At 39.9% G+C, this 23,538-nt stretch overlaps 1 protein-coding gene across 25 annotated transcripts in view; it reads right to left on the minus strand.

Moving 5' to 3' along the window:
* LOC137984619 (kalirin-like) overlaps positions 1-23,538 on the minus strand; it is a 167,132-nt gene that overhangs the window by 52,080 nt on the left and 91,514 nt on the right. For 16 of the 25 annotated variants that reach the window (XM_068831807.1, XM_068831798.1, XM_068831804.1 and 13 more), the window contains 9 exons: positions 16,330-16,689; positions 15,283-15,402; positions 11,052-11,243; positions 9,522-9,899; positions 7,528-7,662; positions 5,759-5,950; positions 2,741-2,883; positions 768-834; positions 174-280 (listed from right to left, as the gene is read on the minus strand). In XM_068831807.1, the coding sequence (XP_068687908.1) occupies positions 174-280; positions 768-834; positions 2,741-2,883; positions 5,759-5,950; positions 7,528-7,662; positions 9,522-9,899; positions 11,052-11,243; positions 15,283-15,402; positions 16,330-16,689 (1,694 nt within the window). The remainder of the gene's footprint in view (positions 1-173; positions 281-767; positions 835-2,740; positions 2,884-5,758; positions 5,951-7,527; positions 7,663-9,521; positions 9,900-11,051; positions 11,244-15,282; positions 15,403-16,329; positions 16,690-23,538) is intronic. The other 9 variants (XM_068831802.1, XM_068831801.1, XM_068831803.1 and 6 more) reach the window with 1 other exon arrangement.

Genomic DNA, 23,538 nt, shown 5'->3' on the forward strand with positions numbered 1-23,538 from the left:
CCTAACCTTAAGTTGCTTCAACAATTTAAGATGGCGGACATACATTTCGTGAAGAAGTATGCTGAGTGCTCGTCCGCTAAAATACAACTGCACTGCAGACTACTGAAGAGGTCGCAAATTTTAATTTCCCTTGTTTCGCAACGGGCTAAAATGGAAGCGCCTTCCGATCTTACTTGCTATGAAAGATGTAGATATCCTCAATATTGCCAAAAATAATGCTTTCTTTCCCTGCGAGACCAGGTGGAACCTCAGAGGTGCTCGTCATGGCGCTCAGGTAATTCTGTTGTGGAAGAGAAAACAAAACAAAAAAAAAAACGAAGGGAATATTTTGAGATTTACGTGGCTGAGAAAGAAACTAAAATTGGACGGTGCCAAATGTAGAATTTTACAACGTTAAGTACAAATAATTAAAAATACAATCAAACAAAACTATTGTAGGGTTGAGAAGTGTGATGCGGAAAAAATTAAAACTCGCGTGACTGCAAACACATTTCATATAGCAGGTCCCGACGATACTTTCTTCTCCGCATGAGCGAATCAACGAGGACTTAACTAGGCCATTTTCCAGTTCATGTCTGTCTCCTCTTCACAGCGAGTCTAAGAGCGAAGTCTTCGTGACGGTATAATTAGTTCTACTAAATAAGAATGAAAACTAATTTTCATTGGAAAAACTTCGAACTTAGACTCGCTTTGAAGGGAAGGCAAATAAGAACTCGGAAATGGCCTACTAACCAGGTAAAATGTTATGACAAGGCGACAGGCCTTACCTCTATTACGCAGTTCAAATCGGCGACATACGTGCGCTCGGTCTGCAGTAGTTCGTTCATGATAAACCTAATATCGAAGAAACACAATTTGGTCAAACCATTCCTAGGATCCTGGGGGCATACATGTCACATTTTATTTCCTAGTCTATCCAAAAACAAAGTTTCAATGACTTAAGTGTTAAACGTAAGACTTTAAAGCAAACACGGCAATGTCTTGAGAACTGACGAGACAAAGATTAAAACTGGTTAAGAGACATTTTAAGTTATCACTTTCATTTATTCTATAACTATTTTTCTTCTTATTAGCAGTTTTTGTTATTTGTTTAAATCGTCTGGACAAAAATTACTCGAGTCACGTTAACATGTATCTTTTGTGAGAACATTCCCTCACGAAAAAAAATAATGTCAAAATAACTTGCTGCCGAACGATTTTGGAACCATAAGCAAGCCATTTGCCCTATCCAATCACGACAAAGAGATAATAAAATGAACCAATCACAAAACGGGAAAAAAATTCGTCCAGCCGGCACTAAGCGCGGGAACATGTGTGAGCACGCGACGCGACCCGCAATTTGACTGGTTAAAATGTTAGGAAAAAGCGCGAATGTTTGGTCCAATGACGCAGTGCAGTTATGCAACGTAAAGCAATTTGACCACTCAATAAAAACCGAAAACCACTATTCATCCCAAAGAGTTCAGTTAAATTTAAAGACAAACGGTGTGGTGAAAAGGGAGTCATTAAATCAATATTAACTGATTAGTTTGCTCATTAGTTGGTTAATTTCGCTTCAGTTTCTTAATTTATCAAGCGACAATGTTAAATTTTATCTGTCGTAAAACTGACAAAATAAATCAATTTCTGGCTTTGTGGTTGGCAGATTAATTAACAAATCGCAAATTAACGAGCTGCTAAGTAAGAGAAAGATCTCGCATTTCTGATTGATCTCGTCGCGAAATTCATAAAAGAAGACGTTTTTAAAAAGCATGGACTACAATATCATGTTTCTACAATACAACAATTCCTGCAAACCATAAAATTCATTTTAGAGGCCGGAAACATTTTTTTCCTGTAATTGTTACGTCATTCAACGCCTAAAAGTGTTTGTTCAGTTACAAACTCAAGAAATCGTAAAAAAAAAAAAACTTCACAAGGAATACTTTGTCATTTCTCATTCTATGCATTTCGCTCTAAAAATACCTCACATGCCACGTTTCAGAGCCGAATTTCCGGCACTTGTTGTGGTTAATCCAAGCCTTTAAAAATTCCTCGCATTATCTATAGTCTGCTAATAGCATCAAATGAGATTCTCGGTGATTACAGTTGCTTTTTTCCTGTGTTTTGCGATATTACTATCTCGCCCTAACCGAAAAATCTCACACCTTCCCGATTTGATACTAAAATGGTCATTTGGCTAAGAAGCCCTCGGGGCCGAAACCTAAATTTGGCAGCAAAATAATGAAGGATAACATTGTCACCAAGTTGAATGGATAGCGAGTCGCGCCTTACTGAAATAAAAAAGCGACTTGCAAAATACGGGTCAAATTGTCCGGATTCCTTTAATCTTCATTGTTTGGCGCGAATCTCTTTTATATGCCGACGATTTCGCTTGCAAAAAAAAAAAAAAAAAACTCAATGCTTACAGGAAATTCCGGTGGTGACTTCATCCACTGACAAGTAAAAAATTCAGATTTCATTCGATGTACGAGCCAAAGGCTCTTTCTTTGAGTTTGTTTTCCAACTATCGTTTCCCGGGGTCTACAGTTTTAAGCTCGTTTGTTGTCCGTTTTTGGGCCGCAAGTGTTCTTAAACCGAGAATAAGCCAAGGGTTTGTCATTTATCATCCCTAGTTTTGGCATTTCACCGTTCGAATTGACCACTGTCACACTTAATTTAAAACATGCTTTGGCCAAGGAGTTGGATTTGTCATCCAAACCCGTCTATACCCCCCATAATATTTTATTTTGGTACGTACTCTTTTCTCTTCGCCGAGCGCCGTTTCTCCTCTGTCATTTCATGGATACCGCTGTCCTTCGAAGTCTCCCTGAGTGCAAACGCTTGCTGCTGTTGCTGACCTTGTGTATGCAGTGATTGCAAACTCGGCCATTCTACATCTTCCTGGGAATCAATACAAAGCAATGACGAGAAAAGTGTCAGCGAACTGTAAGCTTTAAAAATCCCCGTCTCTTCATCCGAGCTGAAATAATCGATGTAGTAGTCATCGTCTGCCATACTGAAAACTCCGTGAGGCAAAAACCCGTGCTTTGACAAAACCGAGATCGCTCTGCTTCAACGCCTTTGAAACGCGACAGATGAAGCACGTACAACAATCGTCATAACAGAAGAGCGGGAGTGATTTTTTTCACGGCGCAAATCCACATGTTGGTTCAACAACAAAACGCTGTTTTCTCCTCTTTTAAAGCTCTCCTTCTCTAGGCAATCACGATGTTTTTGCGTTTGGACACTCTTCTCTGTACAAACAGAACTCTTAGCAATTAAATCTCGATCTCGACGCACTTATTAAAAGCCACATTTTGCATTGAACGATGGAACAAAAGTTTCGAGTTTCTGCTCTTTTCAAAGACAATTCCAATCTGTCTCTTCTAGAAACAGAGAATCAAATTTCCTTCGACGTCAAAATCCTCCCATTTGATTCGACATGAATCTTAAGCGATTCCGACACGTAAATCCCACTGAATACAATATTAATCTCCAGATGAGAAGCTTTCGGCGATAAGCCTCTTATTTATGAAATCGCTTAAGTTTTCTGTTGAAAACGCGACGTCCACAAGCAAAGATGGCGTCAAAGCAGCTCGATGCGAACCATTGCCAGTGGTGGCAAACCAAAACACGGAGTTCTTATGAACAAAAGCCAGGAAAGTGTTGGGATATTAATTAGTAATGGCATGACCGGTGGTCATCTTCGATTTGCGTATTCATCTGTGAGCGGGGTGCCTTCGAAGACAAAATACAATGAAACAGGAAGCGAGCTATTCGATAGGAGCTCGAAATAAAATGATTCCACCTGCTTTTAAATTAAGCTTCATTAGCCACTCGTCGCCAAGTTGCGGTTGGCAGAAATACTTCGACTCAGAGTTTTTTTAACGGCAAACACTAACATCACAACAATATCGTTTTTGGCACACCGGCAAGTTTGCTTCCAAATCAACAAATTCGAATCGTTTTGAAGTTCTAATGCTCGTCCATTGTCTCTCGTTCGCATGAAAACAATGCTGTGGTCACCATACCGTAAAAATCACGAAACACAACTTTTTTAAACCTTAATGAAAGTAATTTAGTATTTATCAGAAGTAATTTACCCCCTCCGTCTCGAATAGAAAGATCGAGAAAAACTCGTTCACAAATAACTTCGAAAAAGAAAAACTAGCGTTCGAAATCCAGCCGATTGGTCCAAAGTTGTGATTAAATTTTTTCCCCACATGTCGCTTTTGCAAAAGGTAGCCAATCGAATTTCATGTCGACAGAGATATCTACGCAAAGAGGTTTTTACGAGGGCAAAGAGAAACGTAAAACCCACTTCGAACAATTTATTAGCTAAGAAGAAACAAATCCAGTCGAGTGTCACACAAAGGAACATTAACATCTTGGCTGACGAAATATGGCTCTGCCTCAAAGGAAGTGGATGCAAACTATTGCCGAAATTGAACTGATCACGTTCTTTCACAAAATGCAATTCCGGTTCTCATAGTCGATAAAAACTGCGCGGTTTAACTCAGCTTCGGATATCTTTCAAGGCGCATATGTAATCGAAACGGGCGATTTAAAAAAACCCTTATATTTCATCATTGAACGAGCCACGAGACAGGGAAAAATGAATTGCAAGCTACGATGCGAGCTTTCTCAAATTTGAAAACAGGCCTGTCGACAACACCAACAAATTCGAAAACGGACACAAATAATGCAGACGAGCAACGCTAACAGTTTTTGCGTATTTACAGTGGGAAGCCCCCTGACAGAAATTTCTAAAGGGAAGTCAACAAAATCAGACTGCCAAACTTCCTCAATGAAAAAACAAAAGCTTTTCAGCGTAATAAATACAGTTGTCACAAAAGTTGACCACAAATAATGAACAAATATGGAATGTATTCAAATCTTGGATCAACTTTGCTCGAATTAGAACAAAGGCCGTCATGGTAAAGTGATTTGTGGGCGAAATTTTCAAGCGTCACACTCTAATTGAATTTTACACATTTCCTGCTCATAAATCTATAAATTAAAATCTTAAGTATGACAACTTAAAAGCCTGTTCCTGTTATCCTATTACATGATTTTAACTTTTAAGCCGCTGTTGAAATTCTTAAGTGTGACCATTCAAATAATAGCTCCTGAACTGTACCTTCCCGTGGTACTGCTTATTGTGTTGGTTACGAGGTTCTCATTTTTGAGTCCGGGAATGAAATCCTAAAGCGTGGCCATTCAAATGAAAGCTACTGAGCAGTTGTTTCTTATGGTGCTGTTCATATTGAGATTTTAAGATGGTTCTTACCTTTAATCCTAAGATGAGATCATACCAATGGAAGCTAATAAGAGTCACCAAGTCACCTTTTCTATTCATTACTCCGCCGTTAAAAATTAAGCAGTCTTAATATCAAAGGATAAACCAGTCACAAAAAGAACGAAATCGTTTTCGATACAAGAAAGCTGTGAGGCAAAATCACGAACGAAGATGACGAATGACCCCGCTGAAGCCCAAGTAGCCGTTCACTGCGTCAGTTAGCAGCGCTATTTTCTTCATACTGAACTTAATGAGAAAGCATGCGCGCCACCAAATACGCCACCATTTCGTGGAGCGGAGCTTCGTTTGAATTTCAACAACGTTCGGGAAAAGAAAGTTGCTTGACATAATCGTTGCGTGACGACCTTACAATTTTTATGAAGCAGCGTAGCGTGACGACCACAGCAAAAGCTCTGTCGGGGTCAGAATAAACGAGGTATTTGCATAATAACGCGAAAAGCGAATAAAACATCTTACCTCGTTTTCCGACGATGTATATCCGAGCTTATTCTCAAGTTTGGTGCGATATTTTTGCATCCGCCGTGCAAAATCTTTGTATCTTTTTTCCACGGCAGTCGCCCATTGTCTGATACCGTCACCATGGTAACATGACTTGGCGATAAGTGTTTCGGCTTGATGCAACATCGACTTCACTCTCTCGCGGATTTGCTGCGGACAAGTTAACATTGAGGATTTTAAAACATGTTACTGATCATCTGTAAGCTTCGTCTGAGTTTTAACTGACTTTGCGCTGAAGAAGCAACTGGGACAATACAAATTAAACCAGACTTTTCATCAAATTCAAATGCTGTTCATTCGGGCCACAATGTTGGAAGGCCTGTGCTCCCACCACAGTGCCATCCCTGTTCCCATGAACACGAAGACAGAGCTTGTCTATTTGACTGGAAAATGGTACATGAAAAACTAACTTAATGTTGACTGGAAAAAAAGGTTCCCAAATTATAGGTCGAAGTAGTAAGAGAATAAGAGCACCAAAAAGTAAGTGAAAGCCTTCAAAAGCTACTTTGAATCGGAAGAGAAAAGAACAAGCTCAGAAAGTTTCTAGATTTTTTTTCTGAATTGCGATTATATTCTTACTCTATAACTTACAACCTTCTGCTAAAAACTCTGGTGATCACAGAACAGAGAGATGAGAGAGATCTAGCATGTTGTTTATGGTAACCTGAAAACGTCGAACTCAAATTTGAGTTTTGCCAAAAATGGAAGAAACTCGTTTAATATCAGCTGATTTCTTGTCTTTAAGCTACAGGTATCAACATACCTATCACAAGAACAAGAGAGGAATTACAAGAAGAGATTTTTCACGCTTTTATGACAAAAAGCATCTTGCCGTTTCTCGTTTCTCGTTTCACGTAAACGTAATGCTCAATCTCTTTAATTAGCATCGACTTTAAGTGAAACGGTAAACGTGAAACGGTAAACGTGAAATGGTAAACGTGAAACGGTAAACGTGAAACGGTAAACGTGAAACGGTACACGTGAAACAGCAAACGACAGGTTGCTAGCTTGTCATTAAACATGGAAATTCTCTCATTCTCTTTTTGCCTCTCTTTTGAGACATTGCGCGATATCTGTAGCGATATCTGCAACAAATAAGCTAAGATAAACTTTCTTCGACTTTTGACAAAACAAAACGTTTGAAGTGACGTTTTGACGTTTCCCAGGAGCTCAAACGCGAGGCTGTATCTCTTAAATACATGGAGACTTGAGACCCATTTAAAACGGTTTCAACACTTGCTTCAACAAAGTTGAACGGATGTTGGACAGATGCTGGAAGTAAAAACAAAAGTTGTCCGTGGGGAGCTCGTTTAAATCGTTTCATCATCGCGCCAACATATGAACCAACACTTTAATTGCGCGGAGGAACTGGGAACAAGAAACCAGACTCTCCTGTCCAGATTCACGGCCAGATTTGAGTATGGGTGTGTCCTACAAATGCTGAACGAACTGTCATAACGACCTAAACTTCAAGAAATGTTGAATCGATGTCGAATGAACTTGAAAGTTCAGTTTAAGTTTGATTCAACACGCTTTCAACAAGCTCAGGCTTTCAACCTGTTCAAACGCAGCCAACATTGGGTTGAACAGGGTGTTGAATTCTAGTGGAAGTAAATGTTGAAACCGTGAAACTGATGAGCCATTACGTACGGCAAACATGAAACAACAACAACGAAAAAGAAAAACATGATAACCAAACGAAAAATGAACGAAAAAGTTGCACACACCAATTCATGTACCTCGGAAGCTTCCTTGAACTCATGATGTTCCAAAAGAAGTTCTTTAGTTTCAGCGTCCGTTTTTCCTTCGCCATTCCTCGAGGAAAGATAAAACTCACCATTCTCGTGTATCCAGTCGAGCGCCTGAAAACACACAGAAACACCGGGGCAATGTTCGAGCGTTTTTAAGTGAACGCAAACTCAAAACCTGTTCACACTAGCAACAACTTCTTAAACACTGAGGGCGAGTTATGTAAATCAAGTCTAACTCGGACTGCGGTTTTCAGCGATCAAGTCACTGCGAGAATTTTATAGAAGGTAACTGCTTCATGTTGATAAGGGGACAGCTATTCTTAGAGTTATTTTTATAGAGTTATGTCGTAGAGTCAGAGTTAAGTTTCCAAAATCTTGACATCAAGATTTTGACTTTCAACAGCTCGAATTCAGGTTTTGGCTTCTAAAATCTTGAACTCAGGAGTTTGGAAGTTTTTAAGTTTGACTTTAAAGGGGATGGAAACTGGCAACCAAATCAAGCGAAACGTAAAAATACCTAATTGAAAGAAGGTTTGAATAAAACAACAATTAATGAAAAAGGAGGAAGGGATGGGCAAAATTAAGAAGTTTAAAATGGATTGTGCTTGGGGTTTTTGCAAACTGTTCAGCCGAACAATTTTTTTCAAACTTGATCTTTGTTGTTTGTAACTTTAATTATGTATTCTCGACGGATATTTTTTCGTCACAAAGCTTTGGTTTGTGTTGTTTAGAAGGGGTGATTAAATGGTAAAACGACACAAAACGAACTGGACTGCCGTGACACAACCCCTTTAAGGGCTGGTGTCACAGCGACAAATTCCGTACAAAAATCCGTGTATTGTTCTCTTTTGAGTTGGGAGGTATACCAAAACACCAGAAACGCATAAGGGTTGAAACATGTAACGGCCCCTTGTGTGCTTGGAAACAAGCTTCTGACTATTCGATTTGCTAAGTACCATATTTGGAACAACAAGAGCCAGGGGTTTCCAAATATGGTACTTAGCAATGAAACATTCAACCAATCAGTTCGCACTGAATTTTCGGAAGCTGTGAACGCGCGTTACACGTTTCAACCCTTATGGGTTTCTGAAAACACTTAATGACTGGCCCCACGGGAAACAGTGAGTTTTGTTCCCCCTCAACCCTCAATGTTCCCCTCGGCGTCGCGTCGGGGAACACTGAGGGTCGCGGAGAAACAAAACTCGCTGTTTCCCTTGAGGCCAGTCATTAAGTGCTTATTCACATCTTGTCAGTGGGTCGTCAGGAATGTTGTACGAGTGAGCTACTAATTTAGATTATTACCCATTTTTGACGTAAAAACAGCAAATTAAGGAAAAATGTTATTTCCGACGAGAGAGTTTGCTAATAAGGCTAAAATAACTATTTTGTCGGCACGAGATACAACAAGGGCCTAGGTTCCAGGCCGGGACATCATGGGTAGGGATGTAGGGGTATACAATACCGGGTGGGTCGGGGTGGTTCTCGCCAAGCCTTCCCATAATAAACTTATTTGGTTCAGCGATGCTGTGTTGTTATTTGTTGTGGAGTGGAGACAAAATGTGTCCCTTTAATGCCATAACATTACCTAAAAAAAACTATTGCTATTGCGGGGCTGAAAAGGTTAAACAGTTAAACAGTTACGCCCGAGTCACGCGGTTGCTACACACGGCATTCTGAGGCTTGTTAGAAAGTTGAGCTGCGCCCTTAGTAATTCAGTCTCCGACTGCGCGAAAGGGCGATTAGCAGGTCAGATATAAAACAGCGATGCAAATTACTTTGCGACGTCAACCCGGTATCGAACCCATTCCCCTTCACTGCTCGGTTATGGATCAAAGTGAGATCACTTTTCCCGTCTTTTAAAGCCAAAAAGTCTAAAAACGATGTATTTGGGACGATTTCAGAGAATACATGAAGTGGAAAAGTGTGTTGAGGTGATATCATAGGCACTTTCTTTAAAAGTTGACACCTACCTCCTTAGCACATTGCTCAAGTTCGAGGTACTGCAGACAGTATTCCGCCAGCGTTCTTCTTACACTCCACACTTCCAACACTTGTTGCTCTTGCGCTCTCAACTGTTCTTGTACCTCCTTCACTTGGCTTTCCACTCGCTCAACATTCACATCCACGCGCTCACTGCTCGAAGGTGTGATCACTGACAGAAACGAGTCAGCGTTACGCTTTACTTCGAGCAGGCCCGTGGAGATGGAGTCTTTGTCCTCGTTGTAGCTCTGTACTATGGCTTTCATGGCTTCCAGGCGTTTGAGCGATTCAGTTTCAATGAGTTTGCTACACGGGTCGCCTTCTTCGAACTTGTACTCCCGCACAAGACGATCCATAAGCAAATAAACCTGCGGGGAGAAGAAAAATCCTTTATGTTTGCTTGGATTCCAGACATAATAGACGAGTTCACGCTCTTGATTGCATCATGGGTAATCAGGGCAACATGGCGGGAAATTCAAAGGTTTGTATGGAAATTCAAAGCAAAATATACTGTGCGTGACTCTACTTTATAGACTTTCGCCTTCATAAACCAAACAAACAAGTTCATGTTCACAACTGAGATGAACTAGACTTGGTATCCGTTCTTTGGAATTTTGTCTCCATACCGCACTCTTTGTAATTTTGTTCCTTTGGAATTACGGGAAATGTATGGCAGAAACTCTTTTTAATGAAATAACTTGTACAATAGCCATTTTCTCCAAATTTATTCTGCCGCACCTTTGAGCGCTATCTTCTGTTTTGGAAAATGAAAAACCCAAAATTGCATGTCGTGAGTACTTTTCACCGTTTTGAACTTCCTTACAAACCTTTGAATTTCTCGTGATCTTGCCCTGATTACCCATAATGCACTCAAGAGCGTAAAACCCGTCTATTCTCGATAGCCTGCCAAGACTTAAAAGCGATTTCCACTCCAACAAAAATGATTTTAATCATATGAAATAAACTCAGTGAATTTTTTCAGTCATATGACGTAGTCGCCGCGAACGAGATAGAAAAAAATTAACAACGTTACATCGTTTTCCTGTCATTTATTTTTTTGTTCAAAAAGTATTGGCACAAACCTCGAAATAGATTGGAACGAGAAACATTGGAATGCTTGTTAAATTGGAACCCAGTTTTCGTACGGTCAAATACGGTAACATACTTTGATATCGAACGAGCCTGTATATGAACTGCGAAGATGTGCCTTTTTCAGTTCCAGTTCGGTTTTTCTAGAAAAAAGCGAAATGGTGATGACAACGATGAAGAAAATTAATGAAATTTTCTCGATTGTGTTTGATCTGGTTGCAAAGCATTTACTAAATTACTACTTAAGAGACCAGTGAACACCAAATCATCAGATAACAGTTACTTGAGAGCGTCGAAATGGCTGAAAAGGGTCGTCTCTTAGTCCACTGGACAAAATTCGTTGATTTCTATTTCTTCCCGCGTGGGAAGATACGCGTCGCGCTCGTTCGTGCGTTTTCACTTGTTTTGCCAAGAAGAATAAAAATTGAAACCTGTTCAGCAGATTTGAAGAAGCTGTATGAGGCCACCACAACTTTTCTCCTCTCCTCAGATTTACTCATCAAGTGTTCCCATCTCCGACTCATATTTTCCGCACAATTCCAAATAGCGTCAGGATCAAAGTGACCATCTTTGATAAGCTTGTCTGCACGCTGCTGAACTTCTGTCGCGCTCTGGCAGGTTTTCTGAAATCAGAGGAAGTTCGATTTTTAGCAAGAATATTTAAGTTCTTCTATGGTTCTTGTGAGTTGCCTCGCAGAAACTCTACAAGCGACAAACAAATGAAGAAATCGGTACGAGAAACCCCGGTAAAACATGAGAATGACCTTTGCCCTGTTCAGAAGCCCTCCCGGCTCGAGGTCTAGACGTAAACAATCGGTAACGCAATCTTGAGTCACGCAACTTTTGTGCTTTGCATTTTATTTCGTTTTGAAAATCTTGGGCCAATGCGTATTTATTTAAGATCCGTTGCTTAAAAGCTCCAAACAGTATTTACGCTGACAGTAATATTTTTTTTCCCGCCAAACCTAAATGAAGCCGGATAATTCTAGTATTTTGCTCTTGGCAAGATCTCGGTCATCTCGGGCAAAAATGTAAAACTCTTACAAAAAGAAACAAATACGTTTGCAGTATGAAGATTTTTTAATACAAATCTGTTGCGGCCCGCGAATCTGCCAGCTTGCGGGTGTGGACAAAACGTGGCCGTTGGGTAGGCCATCGCCTACCCTGTGGCCTACCGGTGGTCAAATTTAAAAAAAAAAACGCAGAGCATTGCCGCAAATCTTTCAACGTTTGGGCTGTCTCACCAATTAGTTTCTTTTGCTGTTTTGGCGGCCTCGGTTTGATCAGTATTGACCTACTGATAGAACAAGGAATCGAGGAGCAGAATGCCGGATAAACTCAACTTTGGGCAAACATCATCACGACTAGTCCGACTATTGCGTGACAGTAAGGAAAATGGGCGGTCGTTGTGGACTGGGTTCCAGTTTCTTTTTGAAACCCCGCTTTTCTCACGCGGAAGATGTCTGCGGAGGTATGTAAAATAATTCATATTTCTGTTTTAACAAGTGTGAAATAATTTAGTAAGTCTAAACCCAAATATCACAAATGTCTTGCATACAACATTTTGAAACCAAGCGTTCAAATGTATAAACCCGGTAGAAGCAGTATTTGCCCAAAAATATGCAAATAAGCTACAACCAATTACTGCTCAGTGTTCCCACGATATTTTGTGCATTTGATTATGTCGATTGCAGGAAAGAGCACTCCAACCAAACTTTCCAGAATTATCGTTGGAGCGAAATAGCAAGGAATTCGACAAAATCAGTTTTTCATTTCAAAAGCGTGTGAGAATTAACAATTATGCTCAGATCAAGAGATGTAATTACACTATGGACGGCCCAAGCGATGGAAACGTAAAATCTTTCAATATTTCAAAGCTTCAAACGAAATTTGTCTAATATCGTAGACACTACCAGCGGGTTTAGACTTACTAAATTATTTCACACTTGTTAAAACAGAAATATGCATTATTTTACATACCTCACGTCCGAGCCGTCCGTAGACATCTTTCGCGTGAGAAAAGCGCGGTTTCAAAAAGAAACTGGAACCCAGTCCACTACGACTGCTCGTTTTCCTTACTGTCACCTAATAGTAGGACTCGTCGTGATGATGTTTGCCAAAAGTTGAGTTTAACCGGCATTCTGCTCCTCGATTCCTTGTTCTATCAATACTGATCAAACCATGGCAGCCAAAACAGCAGAAGAAACTCGTTGGTGAGCCAGTCCTAACGTTGAAAGATTTGCGGCAATGCTCTGCGTTTTTTCAAAAAAATTGACCACCTGTAGGCCATACAGTAGGCCACAGGGTAGGCGGCGCATGGCCTACCCCACGTTTTGTGTACATCCGAAAAATACCGTAGTGTAATGGAATTTTTTCCCACGGGTCGTTAAGACTTCGGGTGCATTCGATTGACCCCACTTCAGCTCAATTATGAAAATCACTTTGAATGATGCACTAGAGAGCTTTAGATTCTAGTACGAGAACGACTACGAGTACGAGATTTTCTCATAAGGCAACAGTGAGCGCGCGCAAACCAGCGTCATTTTGGCGGGAAAAACGTTATGCTGCCGTCATTTTAGTACGAGGTTTTGCAAAAATGCCTTCGAATCAAAACAAGTCAACAACACGGTAGCAGTTTTGGCTTTTTTTTATGAGCAAAAAGGCTCAGTTACCAGCAATAAGAATAACTGAGCAACCTATACAGCTAACAAAGAGTAAGATTAAGCGTATGGGTTATAAATTTCCTTAGTATTTTCGCTAAAAACGGGCAGTCAAAACTCGTAGTCGTTCTCGTCCTCGTTGTGGAATCTAAAGGTCCCTACTGTCTTTTCACGATAGAACGGACAGGATTTAAAATTTCACTTCGCTTTTATTCCAATATTTTGTTGGGATTAATTGAGTTATCTTGATAGTTACGTAAGGATTTTGTGGTTTCTTGCACCAATGAAAGCGAAATGTCTCGAAAAGTTTGTTAATTAGTCAACCGACGATGGGGTTCATGCAATGACCACGAGGGATACCTTCTTTTTGCAGACGTTGGCAGTGAAGCGCTCGTATTTTCACAGATATATTTACGAGATATCTCTCTCTGATGGACGCTACAAGAAGTTGCAAAATTGTTGAGACACTTTCATTAAAAAACACCTTTTATAGCTTTTAATACCCGCCGTATCTAGAATTTAAACCTTTCCCACTTTCCCTCCCCTCTTCCCCTTTCAATGTTTACTGTTTAAGTTTGCAATAATTTTTTGGTCTTGTAACCAACACTGACAAGGGGGAGAGGGGGGCTGCAGTGTAAGAGGTAATAGGTAAATTAATAACGCCCCAAGAAGGTGAAGTGTCTCCGCTATTTTTGCAACTTGTTGTAGCACGATGAAACCAGTAGGGTCTCTCAGGGGTTTTGAGAAATTGGGGAACAAAGACAACATATCTCAGGGAACAAGAGAACTTAAACCATTTTGGAATCAAAATGCTGATCGAAAACAAGTTTGTAAGTAATTTCGGGAACAAGGGAACACAAGCAAATTCTTAAAAGGAACAAGGGAACAGGAACCGCTTTTATTTTCCTTTGCTTTTAAGATTAGCAAATGGTCAAAGTGACACCACTTCTTGTTTTCTTCTTGTTTGTGCTCGTACGTGCAAGACTTCGCACTAACCGTTCGGTAACGCTCGTTGTATCTCGTTTGGTATCGTCCGAAACACTTAAGCCCTTGCGTGACGCTAATATCCGCCGGATTCCGACAACGTAGAGAGAAAACCGCTCCATCAGTTTTTATAGCTTTGTTTTGATTTTTCAACACTTATGGAACTAGTTCCATTATATTATACCTGGATGTAAATTTGCACGGTCTAAAACGGCGCATGGGAGAATTTCCGGGTCCAATCAAACTCTCTAGAGTTCTCTTCCAAAAAGAAAAATCTTGGCTTCAAAACTAAGGCTTCAAGTTAAGAGAAACAGAATGTTGCGGGCACTTAAGACCTGTCCACGCTAATGCGCTTTCGAAAACCTCAGGGTCCCTGAAAACGGATAACAAGATCTGCATCCACACAAGCGACTGAAAACAACGATCTAAAGATGCGTTTTTGTTACCAGCAAAATTATGAAAAGCCTTAAATAACAATGACTACAACCAGGTTTTCTGAGCCTGCGAGACTGAGCACCCCCAGCAAACCATTGTTTTAACGAAAACCGCTGGTGAGCAACCTGGTTCTGGTCATTGCATAAGGTCTTCCCGAAATTATCGATAAGTTTTGGCGCCAAAAGTGAGGCAATCACATGATTATTATGTCACGCGTATTCGGAAACCTCCGTTTTCAAAAGTCTCCACTTTCAAAAGCGTATTCGAAAATCTCCGTTTTCGAGGACTTCGGTGACCTTCATCAGTTTTACTTTTTAAAAACTTTTTAATCAGTGTCAACGCTGCAATTTCGTTTTATATCATGCCTGATTACAACCATGCCACAGATTACTTTTTAGCTACGTTTTGGGAATTTGACGATATATCTTGAAAAAAAAAACCCGTTGACAAATTTCTTTATTCTCGTTACCAGTCTGCTTAACAACGTGCTGAGCATATAAGGAGAAAATGTATATCAATCACGGTAACAAGCAAAATCTCTACCCAATGATGCTTCTTTTCATCACAGAAAAGCGTCTCATACCTCAATCGCTCGTTGGAATTCTTCATGTTCCCTCAAGAGTGCTTCAGCTTCGACCAGCGATGTTCCAAGGTCGGTGCTGGCGTAAAGCATGGCTTCGCCATTTCGAACCCATCCGACAACCTGTGAAAAATTCCGTTGGTCAAAGTTAGTAACGAGCATGCGCGAAAATTCCCGACAATCGATGTTTGAGCTCGGTTTCTAAGGGCCGATTTACACGGTACGATTTTTGGCGCATGCGACAAGCTTACGACCGACCTACGATATGACTTACGATTGTGGCAGCGTTTTAAAACATGTTTTAAAATGCTACGACATTTTTTCTGACGTACGCGACAATCGTAAACGAGTTGTGGGCCAGTCGTAAGCTTGTCGCATGCGACAAAAATCGTACCGTGTAAATCGGGCCTAAGAAAACACTACTCTGTTTCGAACCCATACGACAGCCAACGAGAAACACCGAATAAAAAAGGAGCATCGAGGGAAAAACACAAAAACCCATAAGCTCAATTTCGTATTTAAGATGAAGAAATTGCCGTTCCGAATTCCGCCGAGGACCAAATTGAGAAAAAAGGCCTTCACAAGACTTACGTGCAAGAGTAGACAAAGCTTATTATTACACCGACTTCAAATCTTCAATATACTTTAACCTTGGGTTATCTCAGGCGAGGTCTTTGAAAATACCGATCTTAAAAGAAGATTTTGGTAAACAACAAATAATCCAAGGCTCGTGAGAAACGAATAATAAACGGCCGTAAACGAGCCTTATATGTAAAAAATGCATTTTAGAGCCAGTATATATTAACACAATATCTGCCTGTTTTTGTCTAATTTTAATTACAAAAATTCTTTGAAATACTTTCAAGCTGGCAACATTATACCTCATTGGTCAAGTCAGTCACGCAAGGGTTGTTTCGTCACATGAAACTTGCGTGACTGGCCTTCTTTGTTTTATGTACTTGGTCACGACGTGCTCAGGTTATAAAATCTCTTTAAGCTGTAAATGACACAAATGACGATGAGAACTTAAAAGCTGAACGTTTTACTCACCTGTTTCGCATCACTTTCCAGTTGACGCAATAACAAATTCTGTTCGAGCTTAATTTTCCTCTCCTCGGCTAAATCCCGAAGATCTCGTCTCTTACGATGTAAAACTTCTAGTAAATTATGAATGTGTGTTTGAGCGTCAATATTCTCTAATGACAGAGGATCCTTGACGCGGAGTTCAATCTCGGATTGTTTCAAATAATCTATAAGCTCCTCGCCGCGACAGAACGTCCTCATCGCAGCGTTTTCGATGTCTTTCATTTGCTCTTCATGGTGAGCGAGCGACTGTTTGGCTCGAGGAAGATCCAGGGCTAATCCGCTTTTTTCTAAATGCTCCTCGCAGATTTCCAGACGATCTTTAAGCTGCGACGAGAAAGGACAAGTGTTAGGATACAGAAGAGTAAAGTTCTCGTGTAACACGAGGGCAAATTTGGTGACTCGGGGATATCCGAGTGCTTCTTCGTAGGAGTCGAACCTACGACTTTCCGATTAATAGTTCGGATGCTCTCCGACTGAGCTATAGGAGATGATCGGAAAAATCCGAGTGCTCCTTGGGCAAGAGTCGAACCTACGACCTTCCGATTACAAGTTCGGATGAACTCCCAGTGAGCTATAGGAGACTCGTGGGAGCAAAATATCATCTCTTCGCTTCATCTACCGGTGTTAACTTGTAAGACGAGGGCAAACGACAAATGCAAATGCTGACTGGTCGAAACAACTTCATAGAAAATTAAAGCGCTCGCTGTCTTATTAATAAGTTATCACATGATCTTTCCGGTGTAATTTGGTATAAATAAGCACTTGTAAGCTGCAACTGACCACGCCCAATTTTGTTAGTCTGAAGAATTTACTCGTGCTTACTAATGCCAAATTGTACTCGAAATAACCGTGATGTGACTACCTATACAATCTCACACAGTCGTATGAGCTTATCCCGGCTTATCGCGCCTCACTATTGAACGCAAACAGAAGCTGGCTGTGTGCCGTCAATAGGGGAATCTTTTCTGCCGTCATTGTATGAATTTTGTTTCATTAACATACAAGGCATCGTGCTATTTCCCATTTTGCCTTAAAGGTAAAACAACTTGTTAAACTTCGTTAAATCTCCAATTTTAAGCCTTTAGCTGTGATAACGGTTAGAGCGGTTTTCAATTGAGTGTCGAAAGTAATTAGCGAATTACTTTGATTTTTCATTACTTCACTCATTGATTGGTTCAAAGTTCTCTCGCCACTTTTTCAACCAATCACAAGTGAAACCAAAACCAATCATGGCTCGCGCGTGCACATTTCCCGCGCTTTGTGTTGGCTACGAGTGATTACTTCGAGTTTTTATTGATTTACTGGATTTTCTCCGTCGTTTTTGATTGGCCAAAGTAATTACTTTGGTTTTGGTTTTACGACACTCAATTGAAACTCGCTCTAACCTTTGACAAATTCTTGGATGGCAAAAGAACTAAAGACCCCATACAGCTCATTACGCAATGCACTTTCAATAGTCAATACTTGTGGCTGACTGATACGATTTCCCTATAAATGCGACGCCAAACCTCTCTCATCTCATCCCCATTTTTCCGACAGCCGATTAGCTTAGTACGAAGAACATCCGGCTACCCGTGTGCGGAGGTCATGAGCTCAAAAACCTGAGCAAGACCAACACGCAGGGTTTCAAAAATTCTAACCAAGGACAAAAGTGCTGCTTTTGTTTACGTATGATAGATTAAGCTGTATTTCGAAAGATCAAGTACTTGTTCAAAAAGTTAATAAGACGTTATAAACCAATCTCGTATAAACAGAATAGAAGATCTAAACCACTACGCTGAAGTATAGAATTCTGTATATTGTCGCTTCATGCATTTAAGAATAATTATTTTATAAAATGCACCATATAGGTGCTCAGTCATCGCCATTATGATTTCAAAAGCCGAAGATAAGTATTTGGTTGCAATATTGCTTTCTTCCTAGAGCGACCAAAATTCCCATCAATACCGTCATACCAACTAAAGCTAGACGGCGCACTCGTGTCAAATTGCACGAAAAACTCAACCTATGACTTTCACTATAATTTAAATTTACCTGTAATGTCAACGCAAAAAAGAAGGGCGCCACAGATTTCTCTTGTTTTCAAACAATGTTCCTTAACGCCTCAAACGATTTAAAATCAGCAAGGTCAACAACGCAGCTTTGCATATTCTAGGCTGCATAAATATCGACCCTTGCTATATCAAACGCCAAAATTCTTTGGTCTAGCCACGGATTGTTTCAGTTCAAAAGTTGAGCACGTCTGATTCTTTTATCGCCTTTGTCCAGTGCAAATATTCGACCTTGTAACAACTGAAATTAAAACTGCACGAAAAATCAATACTAGTGCAAAATATTGCTTTATTTTCCTGAGAATACTGAAAAGTCATGCCTGAATTTAACAGAATATTGGTTTAGGTTGAGAAACTGAGTGCATACAAAATCGAAAAATTCACCAATGTGTTTAGGGCCAGTTCACACTTATCGACAGACGGCTTGGATCTGTTTCCGGCATCTCGTCGTATTTTTAACGAATCCTTTGAAAAAATGTCGATGTTCTCAAATGAAATCGGGTGCTAGCCCGGATATCTCGACTTCTGCAATCGAAATCTAGATAGCAGCGCCATAAATGTTTTCATAAAATAATCAAAGCCGGTGACTGATGTTAAAGACCGTTAAACAGTTGACTTGCTGTCCAATCGACAAAGAACTACGCATGCTCGGTGCGGGCGGTTTTGTTTTCGTGGAGATTAAATCTCGCCAACACGTTTACCGTCATTTTCGCACCAATGTCCATCGTATTTTACTTCAAACTTTCACTCCATACTACGTGAGCCATAGTTCTTCTACATCGGAATTTAACTTATACAAGAGATCTAATTTATTAAAAAGTATTTGCATTTGAAAAGATTTCCCCGCATTAGCCTCCATTGCAAGCTAGTTCCAGTCCAATACTGAGAATACGAATATGGTCCATAAACACCAAGGAGTTCTTTCTTAGGTGGTTATAAGAATTTGGTTTTATATCAATTTTAAGATCACCCCTCTTGAGCTGATCATAATCTTCATTCTCAATGCCTGTCTGACTGAAATTTCATTAAAATTGTGAACAGAACGATATTGTCATGGAAACATTTGATAAACGTTCACTGACTTCACTGGGTCCAATTTGAAGGGCGCGTGTAACTGATAACCGCTGTTAGCACAAATTGGCTTCAAAAATTCAACTTGGGTTTATTCCTAATTATTAGCCTTTCGGTTTCTATCATTATCAGCAAAATATTAGGCATCACAAACTGATAAATCAATGGGTGACGAGCACAAAAGGAGACGTGCATTCTTCAGTTTGCAAAGGAACAAGATTACCTAGTACAACGGGCCCAAATCTTAATTCCAGTGTTGGTTTGTTTCCTGAATGATTAAAAAATGATGGAAATTTTTGCTGAGGCCGAAAATGTCGACTGCAAACTTGTAGCCATCTCCGGAACAAGGATGTCAAAAACTGGTTGCTTACGAAAGGTGATCGAAAGGGGAGGTCTCTCCTAAAATACGATATGTAAATCGTGTGTCATAAGAATCACTACAATAATTTATAATCCTGAAAAGGAGAAAAGCAGGCGTCCACTGAGGGGCCAAGTTGGAACTTCTTTTTCTCCCTAACCTTCCTCTGCTTCAAATATCAAGATGGCGTCCGAATTGAAATAGGCGCAAGTTCGTTAAATATGCGCGTATCTTTTTGCAGCCTTCAAATTGAGATAAATAACGAACACTTACAATTTTATACACAAAGACGACCAATCGACGCCACTAAGTATGAAAACGAGATTAATTTCAAGTGGGTGAATTATCGTGTCAATTGGTGTCAGATCGTGGGCAGGAAATCACTATAAAAATTCAAAACGTGCGTCGAGAGTTTCAGAAAAATGCATTTTTACAAGAACAAAAGGAGCTCCCATTTAACAGCACTCAGTTTTAATAGTCACACTTGTCATGTTCTTAAGGAACCGTGTTACGGTATCGCAGTTCATTTTGTGTAATTTATAGCGGATATTACATGACCGCGCAGGGATACGAATGCTGACAGTATCTCTCTCGAGTGAGCGCAGCGAACAACAGACCATTTTCGAATTCTCACGACTGTACGGGATCTAGCATGGAACGGAGGCTAATGCGGGCAAATTAATTTGTGTGTGAAAAGATTTGCCCGCATTAAAAAAAAAACTATAATCACAAATATATAAAAATGTTAATGTAGTCACAGCACAAAAGTATCTTACAAAGAAGGGGAAGATCGCTTTTATTAGCTAATCGTGTTAGTTACCATGACGACACCTATATCCTCACACGTAAAAGGCATAAATTTTACATTCACTGCGTGCGGTGGTATGATTTTTTAGAAAAAGGAAAATCCTGATATTTCATCACTATCTATATAATAATACCAATTGACCATATCCGTATTCTCAGTATTGGACTGGAACTAGCTTGCAATGAAGGCTGATCCAGGGAATCTTTTCAAACGCAAATACTATTTTTAATATATTCCCTCGCATTAGCCTCCATTCCAAGCTAGTTCCAGTCCAATACTGAGAATACGAAAACGGTCTATTGCTCGCCCCAACTTGCTATGCAACTTAACGTTAACCCGGAAATTACTTTTAAACAACGCAACTCAAAGCTTCGTGACCAAAAAAAAATGTCTGTCGGGCATAAATAATTTAAGTCAAAAACAACAGAGATCAACTTTGAAAAACTGTTAAGCTCAACAGTTTTCAAAAACTGCAGTCCAGCTTAATCTTCTTCAATTTTTCCCATCCCTGCTTCCTTTTGTATTTGTTGTTTATTCAAACCTCGCTTCGATGTTTCAAGTAGTTATTTCAAAGTCTCGCTTGATTTGGTTGCCACTTCACAGTCGCTAGATTTGGCTAAATTTGCGTGTTAAGAACAAACAATATTTAGTGGCACAGAAAAGATATTTTAAAGCTTCCACTTGACTGGCCGCATTAAACATTTTTTTCAGACACGTAAGGTTAAAAACACATTGTACACCATAATAAACAACGCCAGAGGAACGTACTGGTCGGTAGCTTTCATTTGAATGGCCACACTTTAACTTTCATCCACAGACAAGTTAGAACCATCTCGTGCAGAAGAAAAGACAGCACCACATGAAAGGACGGCTCAGTAGCCTTCATATGTATTGTCACACTTTGTAAGAATTAAAAATACACCTAAATGTGAAAAGGTTTTTCTTTCAAAAGGTCAACATGAAAGTATAGATCGTTTTCACGTGACGTCATCATTTTCTAAAATCCAAAACTAAAGATCCACGAAAGTTTTTATCCTCATCAGGCATAAGAGGGGGTAAATTTGTATCCATTTGCAATTTTAAAGCTCAATAGCGTGCTTCGTTTGGAAACCAGAGCATTTTGAATTTCTGAGTTATAGAGGTGCGTGACACGAGGCGACGATCAAGTTTATTGAGAAATATATATTTATCTCATGGTTTTGAGCCTTTTTAGAATTTAAAGCATTAGGAAAAGTGCTTAAGTAAATAGCTGTCTGTTCAGTACAGATGATCACTCGCCTAGATAGCCAAAGTAAGTAACAGATGTTGGCACTATTTTCCGGCCGCCATATTGGTGCACCACAGATGTGCACCAACATGGCGTTTTCGTACTGGGCTCTGTAAATTTCTGCGAAACATTTCGACGAATATCTGAAGTTTGGGGCAACGCACGGGCCTAAAACTTGGAGAAGTGTCTTCTTCATTTATCTTCTACAACATCACGAAGTCTTGACTTTTTCCACTGGATGGTTTTCGATTTATTTTTTTATTGCGTGACAGTGAAAACGATCTATACATTTGCAGCTTTCAAAGATAATTAAAACCGGTGGCAAAAAGGTGACGAATGACGAAACGAAGTCGGCGCTTTTCGCCTGACGTTACTGTCAAAATCCCGTTACGTAATAAGTGACGCTAAGCGATGTGCACTACACAATTTATACTGTACAAAGTGGTTCTAAATTTCGAGTCTGAGCAGTCCTTTCATGTGGTGCTGTCTTTTCTTCTGCACGAGATGGTTCTAACTTTTGAGTCTGTGGATGAAAGTGAAAGTGTGGCCATTCAAATGAAAGCTACCGAGCAGTGCTTTCCTCTGGCGCTGTTTATTATAGTGTACAAGGTGTTTTAAACCTTAGATGCCTGAGAAAAAATGTTTAATGCGGCCAGTCAAGTGGAAGCTTTAAAATACCTTTTCTGTGCCACTAAATTTCGAGTCTGAAGGTGACATCCTTGAAGTGTTAACATTCAAATGAAAATTACTGAGAAGTACTTTCCCATGGTGTTATTTTTATGCTGTACAAGGTGGCTCTGGCTTTTGAGTCTGTGGTTGAAATCCTAAAGTGTTACCATTCAAATGAAAGTTATTGAGCAATAATTTCCTGTGGAGCTGCTTATTATCATACACAGGGTGGCTCAACCGTTTGAGTCTCTGATGAACCTCTCGATTGAAAACTACGTGAGCGATTTAACCCTTCGACTTAACAGGAGTGATGAGCATGTAAATTCTCTTCACAATTTCAATGAAATGTCAGTCAGACAGGTATTGAGAATGAAGATTATTATCAGCTCATGGCTACCCAACAAAGAAATCTAAGGTACTAGTTACGAGAATGAACGTTTCGATCTTGAGAGTGAAAGTTGTGCAAGTTTCTTATTTTAATTTTTGGTTTTTTTTTACGAGAATGCAATCACGTGGTATAGATCTATGTAGACGGCTTTTATTCTAGACAAACGAAGGCTAAATTATTGTTATTGTTGTTCCTTTTTTCTTTGTTTTCTTTGTGAAAATAAATGAGTTCCGGTGAGTATTCAAATTAGAGCATGTGAACTCTCCTTTTCCACGATACTAAATATATGATACTTCCTCAAAACTAACCAGATCCGAGATGACTTGATGGCTGAGTAGAAGGAAAAGATCGGATGGCAGTTCGGGCCCCGTTTACACAGCTTGAGCTGGTCTTAATGGCCAAAATCGCTGAATTTTCAAAGGGAATTTCAATAAGCTTATCAGTGATCGGTTTTTGGCCAGTTTCTTACATTTCTTATCGCAGATTAAATTACTACGTTTGGCAATTTCCTTGTTCAGTCACGTTGCTTGGTTATCCAGCAGGAAAGACTGATATCACACA

This window comes from Montipora foliosa, chromosome 14 (genome assembly GCF_036669935.1).
Source record: "Montipora foliosa isolate CH-2021 chromosome 14, ASM3666993v2, whole genome shotgun sequence".
Taxonomy (NCBI): Eukaryota; Metazoa; Cnidaria; class Anthozoa; order Scleractinia; family Acroporidae; genus Montipora; species Montipora foliosa.